Below are 18757 nucleotides of genomic sequence, written 5' to 3' on the forward strand. Positions count from 1 at the left end.
CCATTAGGATTGCTAAGAAAACGGGTCTGTTTACTAAAGTCAAGGTCCAGGTAAGAATACACTAGCTGCAGCTATCGGAGAGTCTATTTGATCTGAATGCCTCTAGACAAGCTGCTTAGTGACAAAGTACTACAATTTCTCTCTCTCTGGCTTTGTCTGCATTGTCAAGTTTTAAAGAGAAAATACATGTCTAAGCAAAACATTGTCAATGTTTTAAATAAATTATCCATTTAAAAATTTACTTATCTATTTGGAATAACTTCTCTTTTTAATTTTTCACAGATTTTTAGGTGATTATCCATAGACTTTTGGAGAAGGAAATGGCACCCCACTCCAGTATTCTTGCCTGGAGAATCCCAGGGACAGAGGAGCCTGGTGGGCTTCCGTCTACGGGGTCGCACAGAGTCGGACGCGACTGATGCGACTTGGGGGCAGCAGCAGCGTCCACAGACTTTGTAGTAAACGGTAAAGCTGGAACCCATTCTTGATACTTAGATGAGTTCATTGTTTTCAATACAGAAGCAAAACGCTTTTGCTTTTAAAGATCTGTGTTCTTTTTTGTAAGGACAGTTGATTTACAGTGTTGTGTTAGAATTTTCCATTTTAAAACCAACCGTTTGGTGGGAGATTTTATTAAGTGGGACGGTGCACACGTCACCAATGAGAGCTGGGAGAAAGAGCTGGAGGGACCACGCAGGATGGAGCAGAAGACCGTGTGGGCACTAACTTCTCTCTCTTGTCTGGTGAGAAGCCAGGAGACTCCACTAAGATCAGCAGAACAAGAAATGCATTTGCAAAGACATTTTCATAGGAACTTATGAAACAGATCTCTAGAGCAGCGGTCCCCAACCTTTTTGGCCTCAGGGATGGGTTTCATGGAAGGCAATTATTCCACACATGGGGGAGGGTGTGGGAGGATGGTTTAGGGACGATTCACATCCAGCACATTTGCTGTGCACTTTATTTCTAAGCTAATGCTGCCGCTGACGTGACAGGAGGTACCGGCCCACGGCCTGGAGGTTGGGCACCCCCGTCTAGAGGAACTGAAAGTAACCTGATAGTTTCTCCAACCCAGAGTGGAGAAAAGGAAGCAGGAGGAAATGTGAGTTAAATGTTCTACGTGGATGGGAGGCAGTCTGTGAATATTGATATATGAACGTAATATTACAAGGACAGAAATAAACACCGGAAGAACTAAAATCAGAAATGGTCCAGAGTAATGATACCCAGGGACTGGTTGTAGCCTGGACAGTACGGAGAAAGTATTACTTTTATTTTAATTGTAATTGTTAATACCTTTTTCACTGTTTGTTTCCCTGTTTATTCATATTATTTGGGCGATGAACATTAATAAAGTTATATTCTGATCATAAAAATAAACTCATACCCAAATTAATTGCCTGAATGAGCGTGCATCTTCATGATGTGCCAACACCAAGTCAGCTAATTTCGTTTCCTGGAAGCACAGGGGTCTCTGTGAACAAAGAGTGCGGCTCCCAGCAGAGAAACGGTGGGCAGGGCAACACTTTACCCAGAGGCAAGAGCAGGCATGTCCAAGGCAACGTCCAACCCAAAACATCGGTGTCACAACAGCAAACACCCGAACACGTTTAAGGGGTGATTTAGTTTCGGGAACCTCATCTTCTGCCACACAAAATGACTGTTTCTTAATTTGAAATTTATTGACTTTATTGATCGACCTGTATTTATTTTAATTTGGTTCTTGCTCTTAAGTTTATATGAATTGTTAAGTAGAGTCTGCATGTGTTTAATGAATGTTTTTCTTGGGTTCCAAAATCACTGCAGGCGGTGACTGCAGCCATGAAGTTAAAAGACGCTTGCTCCTTGGAAGGAAAGTTATGACCAACCTAGACAGCATGTCTAAAAGCAGAGACATCACTTTGTCAACAACTGTGCACTGTCAAAAGCATGGTTTTTCCAGTAGTCATGTATGGATGTGAGAGCTGGACGATAAAGAAGGCTGAGCACTGTGGAGCTGGAGAAGGCTCCTGAGAGTCCCTTGGACAGCAAGATCAAACCAGTCAATCCTAAAGGAAATCAACCCTGAATGTTCATTGGAAAGACTGATGCTAAGGCAGAAGCTCCAGTACTTTGGCCACCTGATATGAAGAGCCACCTCACTGGAAAAGACCCTGATGCTGGGAAAGATTGAGGGCAGGAGGAGAAGGAGACGACAGAGGATGAGATGGTTACATAGCATCCCTGACTCAATGGACACGAGTTTGAGAAAACTCCAGGAGATAGTGAAGGACAGGAAAGTCTGGCATGCTGCAATCCATGGGGTCGCAAAGAGTAGGACACGACCGAACAGCAAAAATAATAAAAAGAAATATGTCCGTGTGGAAGGCAGACACCATCTTTTCCTCTCCAATTTTCAAAAAGGCAAGTGTATACCTTAATGTGAATGAATTTCAGCTCCTTTCCTGGTGGTCGAGATGATAAAGAGTCACATTCTGAAGCTGAGAGGAGTCCCCCGGGGAGGGGAGAGGAGCCGGTGTGGGCGCTCAGTGGGAGCGGCCAGGGAAGCAGAGCTGGGCCTCACGGCGAGGCCGTCGCCGGGGCCACGGTGTCCGAAGTGTCCAGTGCCTCTCTCTCGTCCTGTGGGCTCCGGGGTCCACGTACATGCCTGCCTTCAGGATGTGGCCACCACAGAATCACGGAAGGCATTTAGTAATATTTCCCTTTGTTATCAGTTGCTTTGGGCTGTTTTAACACGTTGCCACAGACCTGATCATTTAAAAGAGAAATTTATTCTCCCATGGTTTTTGGAGCCCAGAAGTCTACAATCAGTTTCAATGGGCCAAAATCAAGGTAGGCTCCTTGGTAGCTTTAGGGGACAATCTTTTCTATTTTAAAAATGCTTTAATTGGAGGAGAATTGCTTTACAGTTATGTTGGTTTCTGCCATACAACGTGAATCGGCCATAAGCACGTACACGTGTGTGTGTGTCTCTGTGTGTGTGTATATCTGTGTGTGTGTGTCTGTGTGTGTGTCTGCCTGTGTGTGTGTCTGTGTCTCTGTGTGTGTCTGTGTATCTGTGTATGTCTGTGTGTGTGTATCTGTGTGTGTGTGTCTGTGTGTGTGTCTGTGTCTCTGTGTGTGTCTGTGTGTGTGTGTGTGTCTGTGTGTGTGTCTGTGTCTCTGTGTGTGTCTGTGTATCTGTGTCTGTGTGTGTGTGTGTGTCTGTGTATGTGTGTCTGTGTGTGTGTGTGTCTGTGTCTGTGTGTGTCCGTGTCTGTGTGTATCTGTGTGTCTCTGTGTGTGTATGTATGTGTCTGTGTGTATGTGTTATCTGTGTGTCTCTGTGTGTGTCTCTGTCTGTGTGTGTCTGTGTGTGTGTCTGTGTCTGTGTGTGTGTCTGTGTCTGTGTGTGTGCCTGTGTGTGTGTGTGTCTCCACCCTCTGGAGCGTCCCCCCACCAGCTTTTCTTTGTCTCTTCCAGCTTCCACTGCTCTGGGCGCTCCATGACTTGGGGCCGAATCACTCCAGCCTCTGACTTGTGGTCACATGGCCTTCTCTCCTGTCTCTCTGTCACATTTCCCTCTGCCTTTACTCACAAAGGTACAAATAATTTTGTTTATGACCCGCTGGATAGTCCAAGAAAACCCCGCATCTCAAGCCACTCAACATAACCGCATCTGCAAGGAAGCACACCCCTAGGATGACGTTCCAGGCATTAGGACGTGCGCGTCTCCTGGCACCTGCCTTTTCCCTGCCTCATCCCTCTCAACCTTTGCTCCCATTTCCAACTAACCTACCACTTGATAAGGCAGCCTCTGAAAATGCAACAGTCATACATTTCCTGAACGTTTAAAAGGATATTGAAAAAAAAAAGAATCTGGATAAAGGAAAGTGATGGGGAAAAAAAGACTGATTAGATCTGAGGTTCTATAAATTATTGCTTAACCTATTTTCTGTGATTTTATTACCTCACCTAAAAGCACAGGTAATCAGGGATTTGGGGAATACGAAACATCAGCCCAAGAAAGTGCATATATCTATTATTCCTCCTTAAGCGATCAATGTTGCTGAACCAGGGTTTAAGGTGAGAGTTATGTCTCAAAGAGAAGGCAGGTGATTTAACTTCCTCCTCTTCAGTCCCCCGAGCTGCCTAGTTCATTGTGGACAACTTCTCTCTAGTTCTCTGGTTTTATTATTTCATCGATTTCTGTGCTCTGACCTACACGAGGAAACTCAGCTTAGACTCCTGAATTGCTACCTCTGGGTCCTGACCAGTCAGAGTCTTCCTTAAAATAGCACCTCCTGGATCAGCTAGCCCCTTTAACACATGGTCTCAAAGGCTCCCAAAATCCACGTGAAATTTACCAACAGGCTCTCCTCTAAGCCAAGCAGTAGACTCCAGAGAAAACCAGAGTGCCAGGATAAGACACACTCCTTTTCAGGGCTTACAGGCAACTGTGCCTTTAAAGTAGAATGCATAATGTAGCAACACTTTGAAAAGTGCCCCTTTATGGATAAATATGGAGGCACACCTGCCTTAACTTAGAGTCTTCATGCAAGTATGAATAATAAGCATCTACCGTCATCCTTGCGATAAATGGCTCTTTAATGTAAGGATTCAATAAATAAGCAAGATTCACCTAACAATCGTTCTAGAACTAATGATGAAAAGTCAGAGGAGAGACTGTTAAGATTCTCCTAGGGACCCACTTCTCAAGACTCTGGAAGCTTACAACTAACTGTAAGGTTAGTAGCAGTATAAATTAATTCTTTCTTTCATGAGAATCTGTCAGAACTCCCTCTTTTCAGATTTGTTTCAATTTAAAGAACGGTGCAAACTCACCGTTCAAGTTCAAGGGATGCAGACCTCATTCCTCAAGTATTTCATAAACTGAGGAGTCTCATTACTTATTGTGGCAGGCACTAGGCTGCCTCCCCAAGAGCCACAGCCCTCTGTCAATTCAGCAGAGGTGAATTTCCATGAAATACATGCTCTCTCAACCCTTACAGCTAAGGGTGTTCATCTAATATCGTTATATGAACAAGCTGCCTCCTGGCTAGTTTTGGAAAAAGACAGAAATACATTAGGCAGGTTCCAATTTTCCCTTCCTTTTTGTGAGGGTATGAGATGAGATGCATGGTGCCACTGCAGCTACTTTGTCAACATGAAGACGATAGCAGCAGAGAAACATGGTCTTTGAGCCACTGAATCATCCTGGGATGGCTAGGTCTGGACTCCTTGTTTGGGAAAACATGATAAACACCTACCATTTGAATGACAGTATTTTAGTTAGGTATTTTGTTCTGTATGGATAAAAGTACTCTAATGGATCCCTACTAACATCTGAGCTTGGATAATTGCTCAAGATGATTCTAAGATGGTTAATGGCCTGACTAGATCCATGAGCTTCCTGAAATGTATCCACATTTTTATAAGCCTCTCCCCCTTCCAGTGGCAAGACCAACTGTTGTTCAGTGTCTAAGTCACGTCAGACTCTTGTGACCCCATGGACTGCGGCACTCCAGGCTTCCCTGTTCATCACTATCTCCCTGAGTGTGCTCAAACTCATGTCCAAAGAGTCAGTGATGCCATCCAACCGTCTCATCCTCTGTTGCTCCCTTCTCCTCCTGCTCTCAATCTTTCCCAGCATCAGGGGAAATGATAAGATCATCTGTGGGTTTATCACAATAAAAGCAGTTGGGATGTATAAGTTGTTCCAGATTGTAGGAGCCATTAGAGTACAATCTGGAAGTCAGTGCCTCAGACCCTCCTAACACCCGTCACACCCTGCCAGTGCTTCCAGGCCAGGCATCTGCTGTCCAGCAAACATGCCAGGCTCAGTATGGTTCACGGTGACCTTCCTTCTTGGATTTCCTCCCATTAACACAGGTATGTCTTTCAAAATCTTCATCCTCCAAAATATCTTCCACCCATGCTTCCTGTCCTCGGCGATTTCTCCTGTATTCTGGATTGTCATAACAGATACTATCTGTACCTCCCATTTATAGCACTTGGTCTTCCTTAGCACTGGCACATTAATTGCAATCAGAAACAGCAGCAAGAAGAGGAGCAAAAATAGAGACACACACTCTTTACTCAGGTCATCAGCTGGCTGGTGGGTGTGCACAGAATCTACAGACACAACCACAGATGCCCTAGTGCAAACGAAGAACACCAGAGACCTATAAAGTACCCCACATGTCCCATGACAGGACACCTGGTCATAGTCATTGATAATAGATGGATGATGACAGGCCTGGGACATGGGGGGCGAGTTTAATGTAGGAAGGAGAACAGAGAGAAAATGCCTATAAAAAATTGGCAGGAAACAATATTTCTACAAGAAAAACCCCAATAGGAAATAGTAAGGCAGATATCACTTGTTATGAAATGAACAAAAGTTATTAAATTACTGGTATTGTGCAATTTCCATAGGGATGATATGAGATCTCATGAGGAGAGAATCCATCATCAGTTGAAAACTGGGTACAAACAGGACTTAAAATATAACATTAAAACACATGTATGGCAAAACCAATACAATATTGTAAAGGAATTAGCCTCCAATTAAAATAAATAAATTTAAATTAAAAAAAAGTAAAAGTAATATCAACAAGGAAAAAAAATAAAACGCATGAACACACTGAACAAAAGAACCAGGTATAAAAAATACACATTACACAATTATATGAATAATGTAAATGTAAAATATATGACATTATGCAAAATTATTTTATGATGTTAGAAATTAGGCTACCTTTGGGGAGATGAATGATGAGAAAGGGCGTGGGGTAGCTTTGGGGATACTGGCTGCATTCTGGTATTTTTGGATTTGGGTGCAGGCTATGTAGTCTGTTCAGTTTGAAAATTCATTAAACATTAGAATATTATATGCACATACATAATGTTTTTAAAACAGAATTTTAAAAAGATAGGCTTGAAACACTGGGTTACCACTTCACGCCAACCAGAAGGACCAATCAGAAAATCTGAGACGCTGACAACACCAAATGCTGGGGAGCGTGTGGAGCACTGGGAACTCTCATTCACTGCTGGTGGGGATCACCGTGCTGCACGTCCTCGGGAAGACGGCTTGGTGGTTTCCCACAGGACTACACACACTCATCAGACAGTCCACTGATCATGCTCCTTGGTAACCACCAAAGGAACTGAAAATTTATGTCCCACCCAGAACCTTCATGCAAATGTTCACAGCAGCTTTTTTCATTACCATCAACACTTGGAAGCAATCAAGATGTTTTTCAGTGGGTAAATGGATCGAGAAACTGAGGTACAGCCAGACAATGGGATATTATTTAGTGCTGAAAAAGAAATAAGGCTTCCCTGGTGGCACAGTGGTAAGGAATCTGTCAGCCAATGCAGGAGAACAGGTTTGATCCCTAGTCCAGGAAGATCCCCTGGAGAAGGAAGTGGCAACCCACTCCAATATTGTTGCCTGGAGAAACTCATGGACAGAGGTGCCTGGCGGATTACTGCCCGTGGGGGCGGGGGTCTCAGAAGAGTAGGACACAACTTAGCAACTGAAAAACAGCAACAAGAAAGAAATAAACTATCAAACGATGACAGTCCCTCCAGGAAGGAACCTTAAGTGTACACTGCTAAGTGAAAAGACGCCGATCTGAAAAAGGGTACATACTGTGTGATCCAACTAGATGGCATTCTGGAAAAGACAAAACTACGAAGACGGTATCTTCTGTAGTTTTGGAAGGAACCCGCTTGTCAGTGCAGGAGACCTAAGAGACGTGGGTTCAATCCTTGGGTGGGAAGATCCCCTGGAGGAGGAAATGGCAACCCACTCCAGTATTACTGTCTGGAGAATCCCATGGACAAACGAGCCTGGCAGGCTACAGTCCACAGGGTTGCAAAGAGTCAGACATGACTGAAGTGACTTAGCACGCACACATGGAAACAGTAACAACAACAAAAGTCAGTGGTTTCCAGGCATTACAGGGGAAGGCAGAACGAATACACAGGGCACAGAGGACTTTTAGGGCAGTGGAACTGCCCCATGTGATACGGTAAAGGCCGATGCGTGCAATTATACATTTGTCCGATGCCGCAGACCGTGCCACACTGAGGTGAACCTCACCGTCAACCATGGACTTTGAGTGACGACGACGTGTCAACGCAGGTTCATAAACCGTCAGAGGCACCGCCTGGGGAGGGATGTTCGTGATGGGCATAACCATGCGTGTCTGGGCATGCAGAGGCTATCCCCTGGGTAACTCTACCTTCCTCCCACTGTTGCTGGAACCTAAAACTGCTTTTAAAAAGCCAAGTCTATTAAAATAATCCATGGAAATTTTGTTACAGAACTTAGATAACTAGCAGTAGCAATTATTAAGTGGAAGGATTCTCTTATATGTAATTTTAACATATAATTTTCCCATATAAACCCATCTCCTCTTATTTTGACTGTGGTGCAATTTCAGAATGCTTGATGGCTTCTGACTTGGATGCCCTTACATTCTCTTATAGCAGAATCTAATTTATGAGCTGTATGCCAATTTGCTAGATTTCTCTCCCTCTCAATAAAGCCTATTGGGTCCAATTGAACATCTTCTAAAAAAGATAAGCTGAGAGCTAGCAATGCACTTATAGACATTAGATATAAATCAGATAGTTATGAAATTTCCATTCAGTAAAAATCATCTCTACATTTTGTTCCCACCCAAAAGATTAATGAGTCTTATATTCTGATAACCTCTGCTTAGCCTTAAAAGTTTACCTTCAATAAGATTTCCAAATACCCAAGGCTTTTCATTTTTTATACCACCTAAAGTATCCTAATGTTTTCCGTCACAAACCACTGTCCATCTTCTCTACAGAGAAAATCCATAAAAGTCAAATGTCAGGGATATTTTAATGCAAATATGATCCTGGTGGGTTTTTAAGCTCCTACAACCATAATTGTGGTACTAAAGATTATCAGAGTCCTTTTCATCAGAATACAAGAGTTACAGCTGCAAAAAAAGGCATATGCTGTGTGTGACCTATTGCAGACATATATTTAATATCTGAAAATAAAAAAGGTAACTTTGAGTCTATTATTCCAAAGAGAAATTAAGAAAAGAGCAGAGACTAGCAAGGGAGAAATGAATGACAGACTGAAAAGGACACATTCTCATCCGGTTAATCCCTTGGGAACTCAGATTGCCTTAAACACTTTTAATTTGATTTTTAAAACATAAGTTGTGCATAACTGGTGATAATTAGGCTGCAGTACAGAACAAAGGTACTTCTCGCTCAGAAGTAAGTATCGCCACGAGGTTCTCTGAGAGCCTGAGGCACCAAAGGCGCACTCCATCACGACCCTTCCCAAGGATACTTCCCAAGTAGGAAAGGGACCCACATACTCAGAAATGTTTTCACCAAAAGACCGAATCCAAGGAGTTTGGAATGGATTTGAGGGTTAAGTAGAAAGTGGATACTGCACTCTGAGTTTCAACAAACCAAAAGACAAGACTGAAAAGAGGTAGCACTTGAAAAGATAATGGTTTAAATACATGATATGAGTTTCAAGTCAGTCTAGGAAGCAGCAGCAAGTCTGGAAGGGGTGCACTCAAGACTGTGCATGTAAGTCCAGGGTGTTATTACTCCTAGGAGTCTCTGCTCTTCAAACCTAAACTTCCTCCCTCATAGGGGGAAAGCCACTCCTGCCGTGGCTTGTGGAGACACCAGTAAGATACAGGGGGGTGTGCGGGCACTTTGGGGACTGTGGACAAGGTGATGGCCATGCTGTGTGTTAGGTCAAAGATTCAGTAATTCACAACACAAAAGGTCTTTAAACAAAATTAAAGTGAAAGTTTCTCACTTGTATCTGACTCTTTGTGACCCCATGGACTAGAGCCCACCAGGCTCCTCTGTCCATGAAATTCTCCAGGCAAGAATACTGGAGTGGTAGCCATTCCCTTCTCCAGGGGATCTTCCTGATCCAGGGATTGAACTCGAGTCTCCTGCAATGCAGGCAGATTCTTCACCATCTGAGCTACTGGGGAAGCCCCCAAGCCTCACCTGTAACTTCTATTTTATTTTTGCCTAATGATTATTCAGTCACTCAGGCACGTCCAACTCTTTCTGACCCCATGGACTGCAGCACATCCCTGTCCTTCACCATCTCCTGGAGCTTGCTCAAACTCATGTCCATCGAGTTGGTAATGCCACCTAGCTATCTTGTCCTCTGTCGTCCCCTTCTCCTCCTGCCTTCAATCTTTCCCAACATCAGGGTTTTTTTCCAACGAGTTAGTTCTTCACATCAGGTGGGCAAAGTATTGGAGCTTCAGAATCAGTCCTTCCAATGAATATTGAGGGTTGATTTTCTTTAGGATTGACTGGTTTGATCTCTTTGCAGTCCAAGGGACTCTCAAGAGTCTTCTCCAATACCAGTTTAAAAGCATCAAATCTTTGGTGCTCAGCCTTCTTCATGGTCCAACTCTCACATCCCTACATGACTACTGTTAAAACCATAGCTTTGATTATATGGATCTCTGTTAGCAAAGTAATGTCTCTGCTTTTTAATATGCTATCTAGGTTTGTCATAGCTTTTCTTCAAAGGAAGAAGCATCTTTTAATTTCATGGTTGCAGTCACTGTCCGCAGTTATTTTGGAGCCCAAGAAAATAGAGTCTCTCACTGTTTCCATTGTTTCCACATCTATTTACCATGAAGTAATGGGACCAGGTGTCATGATCTGAGTTTTCTGAATGTTGAGTTTTAAGCCAGCTTTTTCACTCTCTTCTTTCACCTTCTTTAAGAAGCTCTTTAGTTTTTTGCTTTCTGCCATAAGGGTGGTGTCATCTGCATATCTGAGGTTATTGATATTTCTCATGGCAATCTTGATTCCAGCTTGTGCTTCATCCAGCCCAGCATTTCAGATGATGTACTCTGCATGTAAGTTAAATAAGCAGGGTGACAGTATACAGCCTTGATGTGCTCCTTCCCAATTTGGGACCAGTGTGTTGTTCCATGTCTGGCTGTAACTGTTGCCCGTTGACCTGCATCCAGGTCTCTCAGGAGGCAGGTCAGGTGGTCTAGTATGCCCATCTCTGTCATGGTGGGAAATTCACCGTGTGCACTTTCTGTCTTTCTCAGTGGATCTGTGCTGTCGTGGAGAATATGTGCATCTTCTCTGCCCACAGTGCAGCCAGCACTTAGCTCGATGCCGTCAGCCCCTCATAGGGATCCTTCATGTTTGATTGATGGAGAGACATTATTAGTCAATGTGATGGTCTGCATATAGGTGAACTTGAGAAGGCTCTGAATGATCTGACATCCTCTTGTGTCTGGCGCAATTTTGATGCTGTAACAAAAGCCACTGCTGCATTCAGGGAGAGTGATGCAGAAGCCGGTGATGGGCAGCACTCGCTATTGAACCAGCCCGTCCGACCATCCTAAATCCAGGACACACAGCCCTCCAGCAGCACAGCCCGGAGCCAGAAACACTACCTATGAAAGTCCAATAGAACCTAAGGGTGAGGCAGGCTCAGCCACCTGAGCCACTTTAACAGACGAATAAAAAAAATCCCACTCAAAGCCTTTCCTGGAACTCAGGGATTCATTAGAGCCTCCCCCTCATTGTGGTTGCCCCTGGCAACTGGCCATCAGCATTCAAACAGAGAACAGTATGGCGTGTTCTGTGCTCTCTTATTTACTGCAGAAAAGATGCTGCTGTGATGGTTCCGGCTGCACAAGAACTGAATGTAAAAAGCTTTCAGGATTAGCAGCTGCATTTGAGAGGAGAGAGACTGAGGCATGACTTCTTGTACAGCTGGGAAGACCCAGGGACAGCTCTCTGCCTGATGCTGAGTGGGCATCTGGAAGGCAATGTCTCAGGACTGACTTCATGTCCCGGCCATGAAGTTGTTCAGTCTCAGACATTTCCCACCCAGCCTGGTTGCCCTGGATCGCAGGTGTGAGGGGAGCCTCCAGCAGCCCTCTCATCTCCCTTCGAAGTGATGGATGCATGAGCCCTCGGATCCTGGGTGACAGGAATGCTCACGTTCCTTGGGGAGCGGGGGGAATGGGAGTTTGCACTACCCAGACCATTGCTGTTCCCTAACTCCCAAAGTGAGCGATGGACAATCATATCGTCAGATCTTCAATGGTTGCTGTATACACTACACTTGTGCTCAAAGAAAAGCAAAGGTAGGAACACATGCTTCACAATTTCTGAAGGAGATCTCATTTCCTTTTTATTAATTAAAAATAGTTGCCAAAGTCCCCAACTTTTATGAATTAATTTTTAATTAATATAAAATATCAGCAAAATTATAAAATAGAAGAGTATATGTCTTTACCAATTCCCTTCCCCAATCCCTCTCAAATCTACTCGTTTAGATTTCAACAGCTGAATGGATGTTTTCCTGTTCATCAGATGCTCTGTTTTGAATCGTGAGTCCAAGTGATCCAGGAACTCTGATCTCATCATAAACCTCACTCACAGAGCAAGCGACTCTTTTCACAACTGCCATTGAAACCTCTTTACTGTTAGGCAAGTGTTGTTGAAACTTCAGTATATAAACGGCCAGAATGAACCACTTTTAAAACAACTTTTCCACCACTGTTTAAACTAATACCCTAATTGAGATAAAATTCACATATCATGAACTTTACCTTTTTAATGTACACAGTTCAGTAATTTTTTAATGAGTTAAAGAACTCTGCACTCATCACCACTACTGAATTCCAGAGTATCTGTGTCACCTCCAAAAGAAGTCTCATTATGATGCACGGATGTAGGTTCATCAGTTGTATCGAATGCCCCAGTATGGGAGGGGATGTAGATAATGGGTGACCCGTGTATATGCTGGGGCAAGACATATATAAGGAATCTCTGTACCATAGCTTCAATTTTGCTGTGAATTTAAAACTGCTCTAAAAATATAATGTCCTTATAAAAGAAGCAATCTCATACCTATTAGCAGAGTCAGCAGACCCTTCCTACTCTCCCCATTCCCAGTAAATACTAATCTACTTTTTATCTCTATGGATCTCCTGTTGTGGAATCACACAATATGTGGCACTTTAACTTCTTTCACTTGTGCTCAGGTTTTAGCTATGCTGTAAGATGCATATGTATTTAATTTTTATAGCTGAATAATACTCCACTGTATGGATATACCACACTGTTTATCCATTCACCTGGTGAGGGGCATTCGGGTCACTTTCGGCTATTGGGAATGTCTCTATGGACATCTGTTCCTGGAGAAGGAAATGGCAACCCACTCCAGTATTGTTGCCTGGAAAATCCCACAGACAGAGAAGCCTGGTGGGATACAATCCATGGGGTCCCGAAGAGTCAGACAGAGCAACTTTCACTTTCACCACTTCACCCTGTTCAAAGAGGCTACGCAATTCTACACTCCTACTAGGACTGTATGAGGTTCTAGTTTCCCACATCCTCACCAATATTTGCTATTTCCCATTAAAATGTATACATTATTTTGGATTTGAATTGAAGGGTATTATGCTAAGTGAATAAGTCAGAGACAGACAAACACTGTGCGATCTCTCTTATATGTGGAATCTAAAAAGCACAACAAACTAGTGAATATAACAAAAAAGAAGCAGACTCACAGATGAAACGAACTGGTGGCTACCCGTGGGCTGAGGGAGGGGTGGGCAACAAGGATGGGGTGTGACGCACGAGCTGCTGTGTGCACTGCAGGTTACAAGGGTTCACTGTAAACTGCGGGGAATATAGCAGTTTATTGAATGTATTGAAATGTATTGAAAATACAATTATTTTCAATAATTGTAAATGGACTGCAGCCTTTAAAAACAGTGCCAAAATACATATAAAATTATATATACACACATGTCCATCCTGCTGAGTATGAAGTGCTGCCTACTCTGCGTTCATGTGCATCTCCCTGACGGTTAATGATATACAGCATGTTTGCTCAGACTTATTGGCCATTTGTGTTTCTTTGGAGAAATGTCATTTAAATCCTTTACCCATTTAAAAATGAACTGTTTGTCGCGTGATTTAAGCTAAAAGAACTCTTTGTATACTCTGAATACTAAATGTTTATTGAGTATATGATTTGCAAATATATTCTCCCATCCTGGGGGTTCTCTTTTCACCTTCCTCATACTGGCCTTTGAAACACAAAATATTTTTATGTTGATAAAAGTGTTATCTATTTTTTCCTTTGGTTGCTTGTGCTTTTGGTGTCATATCTGACAGTTTCCTAACAGACTGGTTCCAAATAGGAAAAGGAGTACGTCAGGGCTGTATATTGTCACCCTGCTTATTTAACTTCTATGCAGAGTACATCATGAGAAACGCCGGGCTGGAAGAAGCACAAGCTGGAATCAAGATTGCCGGGAGAAATATCAATAACCTCAGATATGCAGATGACACCACCCTTATGGCAGAAACTGAAGAGGAACTAAAGAGCCTCTTGATGAAGTGAAAGAGGAGAGTGAAAAAGTTGGCTTAAAGCTCAACATTCACAAAACTAAGATCATGGCATCCAGTCCCATCACTTCATGGGAAATAGATGGGGAAACAGTGGAAACAGTGTCAGACTTTATTTTTGGGGGCTCCAAAATCACTGCAGATGGTGACTGCAGCCATGAAATTAAAAGACGCTTACTCCTTGGAAGGAAAGTTATGACCAACCTAGATAGCATATTCAAAAGCAGAGACGTTACTTTTTTACTAGACGAACAAAGGTTCGTCTAGTCACGGCTATGGTTTTTCCAGTGGTCATGTATGGATGTGAGAGTTGGACTGTGAAGAAGGCAGAGTGCTGAAGAATTGATGCTTTTGAAGTGTGGTGTTGGAGAAGACTCTTGAGAGTCCCTTGGACTGCAAGGAGATCCAACCAGTCCATCCTAAAGGAAATCAACCCTGAATGTTCATTGGAAGGACTGAAGCTGAAGCTCCAATACTTCGGCCACCTGATGCGAAGAGCCAACTCATCAGAAAAGACTCTGATGCTGGGAAAGATTGAGGGCAGGAGGAGAAGGGGACGACAGAGGATGAGATGGTTTGATGGCATCACTGACTCAATGGACATGAGTTTGAGCAAGCTCTGGGAGATGGTGAACGACAGGGAAGCCTGGAGAGCTTCGGTCCATGGGGTCACAAAGGGTCAGACATGACTGAGTGACTGAACAACAACAAAGATAGTATCACAATACTTTTACTGTGGTTTTAGGGTAAATTTTAATATCATAGATATAAGTGCTTTAACTGTTCTTTTTCAAGATTGTTTTGGCTGGTCTGAGAGCCTTGCATTTTCCTATCAAGTTTAGAATTGGCCTGTCAATTTTTGAAAAAAAAAGCCAGTTGGGATTCTGACATGGAGCATGTTGAATCTATGGATGATTCTGGGAAGTACTGCATGTTAACAATAGTAGATCCTCTAATCCATGAACATGGGATATCTTTCCATTTGTGAAGATCTTTAATTCCTTTCAATTACGTTTCATGGTTTTTCAGTGCACACGTCTTACATTTTTATTGTTAAATTGATTCCTTCCCTTTAAAAGTAATGTAAATGGAATCATTTCTAAATTTCATTTTGAATTGCTTATTACTAGTGTACAGGAATATAAATAATTTTTGTACAATTTTGCATCTTCCAATGTGGCTGAACTCATTTATTAGTTATGTTTTTTGTGTTTGTGGACTCTGTAAGATTTTTTATACACCAGTTCATGCCATCTATGAATAGAGATAGTTTTACTTCTTTCTAACCTGGATGTCTTTTCTTCGTCTTGTCAAGAATAACCTGATATTTAGCAGGATCACTGCTAACCATTTCAGTGTGAAGTATAATGTTAGCTGTGGGTTTTTTATAGATGCTCTTTTTCAGGTTAGGAAAGTTTCTTTCTACTCTTCATTTGTTCAGTGTTGTATAGAGAGGGGATTTTGAATTTTGTCAAATGCTTATTCTGTGCCTATTGAGATGATTATGCTGTGTTTTTTTTTTTGTTTTGTTTTGTTTTTATTCTATAAATCTGAGTGTACTATGCTGATTTTTCATATGCTAAACCAAATTTTATTTCCTGGGATAAATCCCATTTGGTCATGGTATATAATCCTTTTTTGGTTTGGTAATTTGGTTCAACTTGTTAGTATTTTGTTATAATTTTTGCATCTGTGTTCATAAGATTTATTGGTCTGTAGCTTTCTTGTGATATCTTTATTGAATTTTGGTTTCAGGGTATTGTTGTTCAGTTGCTCAGTTGTGTCTGACTCTTTGTGACCCCATGGACTGCAGCATACCAAGCTTCCCTGTCCTTGACAATCTCCTAGAGCTTGCTCAAACTTAGTCAGTAAGGAAATAGCAACTCATTCCAGTATTCTTGCCTGGAAAATCTCATGGATAGAGGAGCTTGGTGTGATATGGGGTTACAAAAAGTTGGACATGACTGAGTGACTAAACAATAACAGCAACAATAAATTCGAGTTAAACATACCTGAAAATTTGCCTGCAATTTTTGTACCTGTCCAAAAATGCATATTTTCCATCATAAAGTCTAATACCTGTATAGTCTATTTATTGAGGACTGGAACATCTTTTTGTCCACACAAGTTGACACTTAATACAACAGAGGAGAATGGATAGTCACATAGTTTATATATGGCGATAATGTTTTCCTATCATGACCCTGTACGTTTAGCTTGCGGGCAAAGGCTTTCTTCTTGTCCTAATCTCTCCACTCTCCTGCTACTAAGTTCTCACCTCTCCACAGAAGCCCAACTTGACACATGACTTTCTCTGTGAACTTTCTCATGAAGCGTTTTATCTCTTTCTTCTCACCTTCTATACAACTTATATTTGAAACTTGCAATAATCCATGCCTATATATGTTTTTTTTTTTCTGTAGACTTTTGCTGACAATTTTTGTGAGTTTTTCTTCCCTGAGAGATTCCTAATTCTGTTTCATGCTTCCTTTATTTCATCAGTAGTATCTAATAATTAGTTTATCCTTAGCTCACACTTAGTATATGTTGTTTTAATAACTTTAATTCATCCCTGATAGAATACCCAAGAATACCATGAGACATATAAAATCATTATATTTATAAGGGCAAAGTCTTTGTTTAAGCTGATCAAATATAAATAAATATTTGTGAATTTTAATACATGCCAAGAATTTACCCTAGTCAGGAATTATCTAAACAAATTCATAGCATGTACAATGGATTTTTTTCATTGAATGCATATAACATCATTTTACCATATGGTGCAATGAGAATTAGAATCAAGGGAACATAAATTACACAGTAGGCAGTTACTTAGAAAAAAATCGCCAAGTAAAATCATGCCCTCTCTCCATTACAGCAACTTGCTTTTCCAGGAATAAACGTAAGTACCTGGTGTCAGCAGTATCACCGAGGTGACAATCAAGGAGCAGATGACCAGGATGACAAGCAGCGCGATGGCTATTCCTTTCCAGTTTCTTTGTGGAGGGTTACTTCCCACGAGCTCCTGAAACGACAGCACAAAAGAGAAAATCTGTGAGTCAAATAAGGAACTAAAATAATCCAAGTAACCACACTTGAGTCAAATCAAGATCTCAGGTGTAGGCTTCCGTGGTGGCTTGGTGGTAAAGAATCTGCCTGCCAAGGCAGGAGACGCAAGGGACGGGGGTTGGATCCCTGCTCTGGGAAGATCCCGCATGCCTCGGAGCAACTAAGCCCCTGCACCACAGCTACTGAGCCTGTGCTCCAGGGCCCGGGAGCCACGACTACTGAGCCCACGCGCCGCGACTCCTGCAGTCTCACGCCTAGAGAGTCCATTCTCTGCACAAGGGCAGCCGCCGCGGAGGAACACGTGCACCGAAACTGGGGCGCGGTCCTCACTCTCGGCACCTAGAGAAAGGCCCGCGCAGCAAGGAGGACGCGACACGGGAGACAAAGGAAGAGCTCTAGGCACTCTCATCCCTGAAGCGGCCGTAAGTGCCTTTCTCTTCCTTCTGCCTCAGGGTCCAGAGGACCCAGGCTGCTTCCCTCATCTTATGGCAAAGCTTTATCTCAAGAAGAAGGTGACGTTATGTTATGTTTACAGCCTTTTCTGTAACTTAACGCTTCTCCACCCTATACACTTGGGTCCACATTACCTGGTGACCATGGAGTTTCTCATTGCAGTCAGCCTATTACATGTCATCAGATCAAACCCAGGTACGATAAAACTTCCAGCCTCAACCTCTCATCTTTCTCTTCATTGACACCCACACTGTGAACTTCTATTTCAGCTGTGAAACTCAAACATTTATTTAGCACATACCAGGTGCCAGTATATGTGTATGTGCCAATGTCCAAATTGCCAAATTCAGACTTAAATTGAAGAAAGTAGGGAAACCACTAGACCATTCAGGTATGACCTAGATCAAATCCCTTATGATTATACAGTGGAAGTGAGAAATAGATTTAAGGGCCTAGATCTGATAGATAGAGTGCCTGATGAACTATGGACGGAGGTTCCTGACATTGTACAGGAGACAGGGATCAAGACCATCCCCATAGAAAAGAAATGAAAAAAAGAAAAATGGCTGCCTGAGGAGGCCTTACAAATAGCTATGAAGAGAAGCGAAAAGCAAAGGATAAAAGGTAAGATATAAGCATCTGAATGCAGAGTTCCAAAGAATAGCAAGAAGAGATAAGAAAGCCTTCCTCAGGGATCAATGCAAAGAAGTAGAGGAAAACAACAGAATGGGAAAGACTAGAGATCTCTTCAAGAAAATTAGAGATACCAAGGGAACATTTCATGCAAAGATGGGCTCGATAAAGGACA

At 42.4% G+C, this 18757-nt stretch overlaps 1 protein-coding gene across 4 annotated transcripts in view; it reads right to left on the bottom strand.

The window, feature by feature from the left end:
* Positions 1-18757, bottom strand: part of DPP6 (dipeptidyl peptidase like 6) — a 1064355-nt gene that overhangs the window by 352079 nt on the left and 693519 nt on the right. For all 4 annotated transcript variants that reach the window (XM_027538503.1, XM_027538505.1, XM_027538502.1 and 1 more), the window contains exon 2: positions 17338-17452. In XM_027538503.1, coding sequence (XP_027394304.1) covers positions 17338-17452 — 115 coding nt within the window. The remainder of the gene's footprint in view (positions 1-17337; positions 17453-18757) is intronic.

Source organism: Bos indicus x Bos taurus, chromosome 4 (assembly GCF_003369695.1).
Source record: "Bos indicus x Bos taurus breed Angus x Brahman F1 hybrid chromosome 4, Bos_hybrid_MaternalHap_v2.0, whole genome shotgun sequence".
Lineage (NCBI taxonomy): Eukaryota > Metazoa > Chordata > Mammalia > Artiodactyla > Bovidae > Bos > Bos indicus x Bos taurus.